General features: G+C 39.9%; 1 protein-coding gene across 15 annotated transcripts in view; it reads right to left on the reverse strand.

Moving 5' to 3' along the window:
• The window catches only part of LOC135486888 (ELAV-like protein 3), a 47,270-nt gene extending 41,870 nt beyond the window's left edge, over positions 1-5,400 (reverse strand). For 11 of the 15 annotated variants that reach the window (XM_064770034.1, XM_064770035.1, XM_064770030.1 and 8 more), the window contains exons 1-2: positions 2,442-2,561; positions 411-820 (exon numbers count right to left, since the gene is read on the reverse strand). In XM_064770034.1, coding sequence (XP_064626104.1) covers positions 411-470 — 60 coding nt within the window. In that variant the 5' untranslated portion in view covers positions 471-820; positions 2,442-2,561. Of the gene's footprint in view, positions 1-410; positions 821-2,441; positions 2,562-5,059 lie in introns of those variants that run through there. The other 4 variants (XM_064770041.1, XM_064770037.1, XM_064770038.1 and 1 more) reach the window with 2 other exon arrangements.
• Positions 5,401-5,913: the final 513 nt, after the last annotated feature.

Here is a 5,913-nt window from a genome sequence, read left to right on the forward strand (position 1 = left end):
TTTTATTGCTGTCATTTCGTTTTTGAATGAAAATCTAAAATTGCACAGTCAGAAATGTCAAACTGATCAAAGTGACGCCACGCTGCCCCAACCCAGATTTTCTCCATTGAAAGAAATGTGAATTATCGCTGCGATCCCAGTCTAAACACACAAGAATATCAATAAAATGAAAATTGAAACCCAGCCTCTGTAAATGTAACAGATGTAATGGACAATCCCAAACCGATGTGCGACTACAAAAGAATATAAAATCAACAAAACTGAATGACATGATGAAATACACAAAATGAAAGGACTGATTTTACAGTATCCGAACCAGAATCATACAGAATGAAAGTTCAAACACCAAAATCCCATCTGAGCGTGCTAGGTGCATGCGTACAGGTGCAGCAAGTAGGATTTATCAGTACCTGATTTGTAATGGAAGGCATCTCCGCGTAATAATTCAAGTCTACAGCAGTACAATTCATTACTACGCAGTCCGTCAACTTCAGAATTGGTGGCGATTTCAGCAAGGCACAACTGATCAATGAGGAGCTTCCGATGTCTCGCGACAATGGCGGCGATGACTCAAGACAGCTCCGCAGCAACGCTCTATGATCAACGTTTTACGATTCTAGCCTCGATGTGTCAGGTTTGTGGTGAGTCACCCGACGGTCGTCAATAATAATTAAGTGACTTGATTCATCAGTGCCAAAGAAAACATGGACATCAGCAGCGAGCTAGCTGGGGCATAATTTAATTGTCTCCAAACTCAATCTTGAACAGAACAAAATCCGTGGCGACTCCTGATCTGCTATCTGTAAATCCACTGGAATCACTGCAATATAAAATCCGTCTTGATATGAAAGATCCAAAGATTCAAGATAGGACCTAAGCGTATCCAAATTTGATAATCCAAAGTATCCATGAGGTATTGGTGGCTAAAGAGCACAACTTCGTTTAAGAATTCTAATATGGGGGTTTGAAAATAAACTTGAAAAAATTCTTCAAATAATAGTATGCCACACTGACATAAGGAGACAATGTATTAAAGAATAGAGCAGTTAGTCCAAAAACCTTGACAAAACGGAAAGTGAAATCACTTAGGGTAGACCCGTAACCTACAGAAAATTAATCAAGAATATCAAACGATACTGATCTCGAAGCAAAGAACTAAATAATAAGTGTTAGTACGCAACATACGAAAAGTAGCATCTGAAGCTTTTTCAGAGCTTTTTGAAAAAAATACCTCGGGTATGTCTGGCAGAAGATACCATCAATGTTGGAGATAGTACGGCCGCATGTTCCGAGAATTGCTTCGATATTCTACACAGAATCTAAATAAATAGCAGGGAAGCATATGCCGGGCTTGTACCTGCAGTGAGATGTCTGCGTATGCCATTTTGCAATCATCTTCGGATGAAAGCAAGCCAAAGCAAAAGTGTGGGAAGAGGCTGCAGCATGGTGTGGCCTACACAAGAAGTTGAGGAGAACCCAAAAGCTTGTAAACGATTTTCACAATTTTGTTGCTGACCACATTGATAGTGAGAAGGTTTTCAGCCATATGGCATGACCAAGACTCCAGGCATCGCCCAACGAAATGAATACAATTATTTCAGCTGTGATCTTTCAACAGATAAATTAGGTCAATTCAGATTATTTGAGAGCATTTTTTCGTTAACTTCTCTGTCAATATGAGACTTTTGATGCCAGCTGTTAAAATGCACTCAACCAATCCTGGGGTACATTGGAGTTGTCTGCTAGGCTACAGCAACAATACATACACACACTAAAGGTAGACTTCAGCTGTCATTCCAGAGAAACTCCACAATCACTTAATGTTCTTATTGTCATGTTAATCAAGTTGCTTTGTCAGCGGCACACGCCACGATTGTGGGGTACGTGGATGACAGGGAAAAATATGACATCCCTGTAGCATCCAGTGACTCTGGCTATTTATAGCCAAGATGGTAGCCTATTTTAATGGCGTGAACGCTATTTTTATTGTGCGCAATATGGTGAACAAGGCGCAGTCAAAATACGGCACAAAATCGCTTGGCATTCAAACATATTTTAGTGTTAGATCCTGAAGAGTTTTGAACCAAAAACTAGAAAATCATTAAGTTTTTGAACAAAGAACGAGACTGCTTCAGTCTGACAGCTGGGCATTCACGTGCATGCTGTATATAGCACTGAGCTACGGAGGCTGCCTGGCATAGGTAAGATAATGGAGAACAAAGGTCTGATAAGAGAACCGAGAAATCACCAGTGTTTAAGAAGAAACATACCAGAGGGGGTACAGAAAATGTAAAACTGCAGTCAAAAATGTCAGACTGCATCTACAGTACACAAATACTACACATTGGCTACAAAGAATAATAATGAAATGGTACGAATATAAAAATGTATTAAACGAAAATATGTAAAAATTAACGAAATAAAACAAAACGGTACAGTACCTGCATTTGTGAGACGGGAGTTAACTTAGTAGTACTTAATGGTTGGGGTGGTTCAAAGAAATGGATGCTGAACTGATCAGAGTGTAGAAGTGTTCCTATAATGATCCGAATGAAAAATCCAGACACATTAAGTGCTCAAATATACCCATACAGAAGGCAATTGCCACTGGACTCTACCACTTTGAGGGAGGGGTGTCGGGTGTGGCGCCTGCCATGGACCAAAATAGAACAAGGCCAGAAATAAGTGAAACAGCTCGATGGACCACCTATGGCCAGTGGAGGCAGATACTTGAATTGCCCTGAAACTATTCCAGATTCCTATAGAAAATAGGGGTGTGGGGTGACACTCAATAATTAGGCGGGCACACTTACACCCCACCCAGACAATGGACTTTGCCGGATCAATAAAGCAGAGGCAGCCAATAGGGCGGTATGGATAAAATTCAGTCTCTTTCAATCATCTCTATGGAGCAAGATTGGCCAATCGTGGCAAGGCGGTAATGGGGATTATGATAATGTGGAGAAGATGTCAATGGAAGGGGGCTCCACATGGTAAAACCCTGTAGAACAAGAAGGCAGAAATGAAACATCTTGTCAAGATGCAAAACTGTCAATCATCGTTCTTTCAAAAATCAAACCAACACAAGACAAGACAAGGATTTCATGTTCAATTCAATTCAATCAACAATTTCAAATAAATTCAACTAGAAACTAAAATAGACAAAACTGATACAGTTTTTGAATCTCGCTCATTTTGCTTCGAAACATATTAAACTTGGCTCGAGCGTCCGATCCAATTCAGAACATGACAGAAAAAGATTCTTTCACACATGTCCCCTGAACTAATCCTTTTTTTGATACATTGGAAGGAATTATTGACCCGAAGACACTGATCATTTTATGGAAACATCCAATCCCTACAATACAATGGATATTTGGATTTGATCTTGAAAATTCCCTTACGACAGCCCGACTTAAAATTTTCTCAAATACACCAGGTGGCAGCAGTTTCCAGCAATATTTTTCTTGCGTTCATAATGTGACATTTCCCTTTGGCAGCTGGCCCTTTCTACTAAAATTTTGAAAATTACCCTCCGATAAACATAGCCAACTGGCACAAGTGGTACAACTGACCATAAAACTTCCTGAAAAACTTGATAAAATATATTGGCCATACTCCATCCCTCAGCCAGTCAAGAGCTGATAAACTTCTGTTTTATGACTTGATGCACCCCTCAAAGAAAATTTGGTCTCAGACAGGGACAGTTTCTTGTGAAAACTGACCAGCTTTGTCTGTCTGGGCCTGTCTTCAGCAGAGTTTATTTAGGGCTTGCTAATGAAACAAGCATCACTGAATATACGGATGTCCACAAATGTTATATAATAACTGCCACGTTCATTCAAGCCAGACTTATCTAAGAGATGGCCACGAAGAAAGGCGGTCGGTGCAAGAGATGCACATTATGATTCAAGAGATGTCTGTTTCAATTCAACGTCAAACAACAACCTGGCACAAAACTGAATGAAAAACCTGCACTAAAAATCTTCTTATCAGTCCAACTGTACTGAGTGCGTCTCCTTGAGAAAAGAAAGAAGGGCGCAGCACCCTGCCCCACTAAAAGTGCCCCTGACTTTTTTCAGAATGGCCCTAACCCGACCTTTTTTTCAATTCACCTTGCCCATTTCTTTACTAACAATACAATATTCCAAGTCCCGACCCTTCCAAATGTCTCAAAGGAACACTTGATGTACACCAACAAGTCCTTGACCACAAAAATCCCTCGACTTCGAAGGTTCAGAGCTACGAGGCCTCATAGTCATACACATTTTCATCAGAAACGAAATGCATAAAATAACAATGGACCCATTTGAAACATTCCCAAGTAGCAGGTATCACCAGGTCATCAGAACGATTGAACTATGAATAGAAAAGTAGGCTACAAGAATAGATTGGGGTAATTCCAGAATTAGAACTGCTAAATATAGAATGACAGCTGACAATGTAAACATGGGACACGTGGGTGAGTTGAATAAAATTATTTATACTGAAAGAAATACATATCAACTTATTTCTCATTTATTGACTTTGACAACATATTGCCAATTGGTTATTTCGATAGCTAAGGAAGCTGGAAGTAAAGTTAGTTGTCATGGTGCATTTATTGTTGAAAGTGCTCTTGACTCTTGTAATCACTGGTCTTCCATAGTTGCATGCTACATGTCACCTGGCCAGTTGCCAGGCATTGCTACTACATGTAGCATCTTGAACACGTAAACTTGTGCAGCCTGAAAATGAAACAGTGAAAAATGAAAGAATAGAATGTTCTAATCTAAATCAAAAAGTCATGCAGGACCAATGCACGGGGGACGACTCTTACACAAATTTATGACAGCAATGTCAACTCTGTTGATGCCTAGATCCATGGATCTAGATGTCAGCGTATGGGCCGGCATGTCACACTGTCTATCTATGGCATGCCATGCTTACTCATCTGACATCTGACAGTCTGATGATCTGTCAATTTTTTTCCAAATCCGACATCTGTCATCTGTCATGCTTGCTGTTGCACCGAAGGGAGAAAAGAAATCGATTTTGAAACATATGGCCTCGAACTTACCTCTTCGAAAAGTCGTGAGAAGTCCAGTTTGACGTATTTGTCCGCAGAGCCGTTGATAAAATTTGTGAGGAAAATTATTAAATTCTCCAAAACATCAACAGTATACAGTGTAGTTCAAAGAGAAAGCATGGAAAATGGCGTGCACGATTTTCGACTTTTCTGTCCTTCAGAAAACACCTCAGTAAAAAGATTAGAATCCTAATAATTTCAAAACAGAAGGCTCGGGGTAGTTCTTGATATAACGTAGAGTCTAACTACCAGAAATCACATAAAATAAGTGAAAAGAACAATAAAAATTCCCCGAATTAGTCTACAAGAACTGAAAAGCTTCGATCTCGACAGTGCTCTGAACTGAAATAACGCGAGAGACGAGTTTTCACGATGTTACGACCTCATCACAAAAATGTGCTATTATTACGCAAATGCCCTGAACTTTCCAAATAATGGCTAAATCATACATATAACATTCAACTTGAGGCCAGATTTACCCACAGTTGTGGTTTATTGAAGAGTGGGGCCATCGTTTACGTTCTAAGAATGACCAGGTTATGAAAACTATTTACCAGCTGCGTACTAGTTTACGCAAAGTGAGACTGCAAACAGTTGCGTCGACTGCTGGCGGGAAATCGAATATTTCAAAAGCAAAATTATACACTACTACTTAATGACATTGTATTTGACCTTAACTGTGTATTAGTATATACCATTAGTACACATTCGAAAAGGCTGTCAAGTCTAACTGATGGATCAGTCAGCAGTTAACCTAGAAAACGGCCGGAATTTCCAATGTGATTCCCGCGAATGACGTCAAACGACCCATGCCAAAAATAAGGTCAAGGGCACTTTCCGAACCA

Source organism: Lineus longissimus, chromosome 4 (genome assembly GCF_910592395.1).
Source record: "Lineus longissimus chromosome 4, tnLinLong1.2, whole genome shotgun sequence".
NCBI lineage: Eukaryota > Metazoa > Nemertea > Pilidiophora > Heteronemertea > Lineidae > Lineus > Lineus longissimus.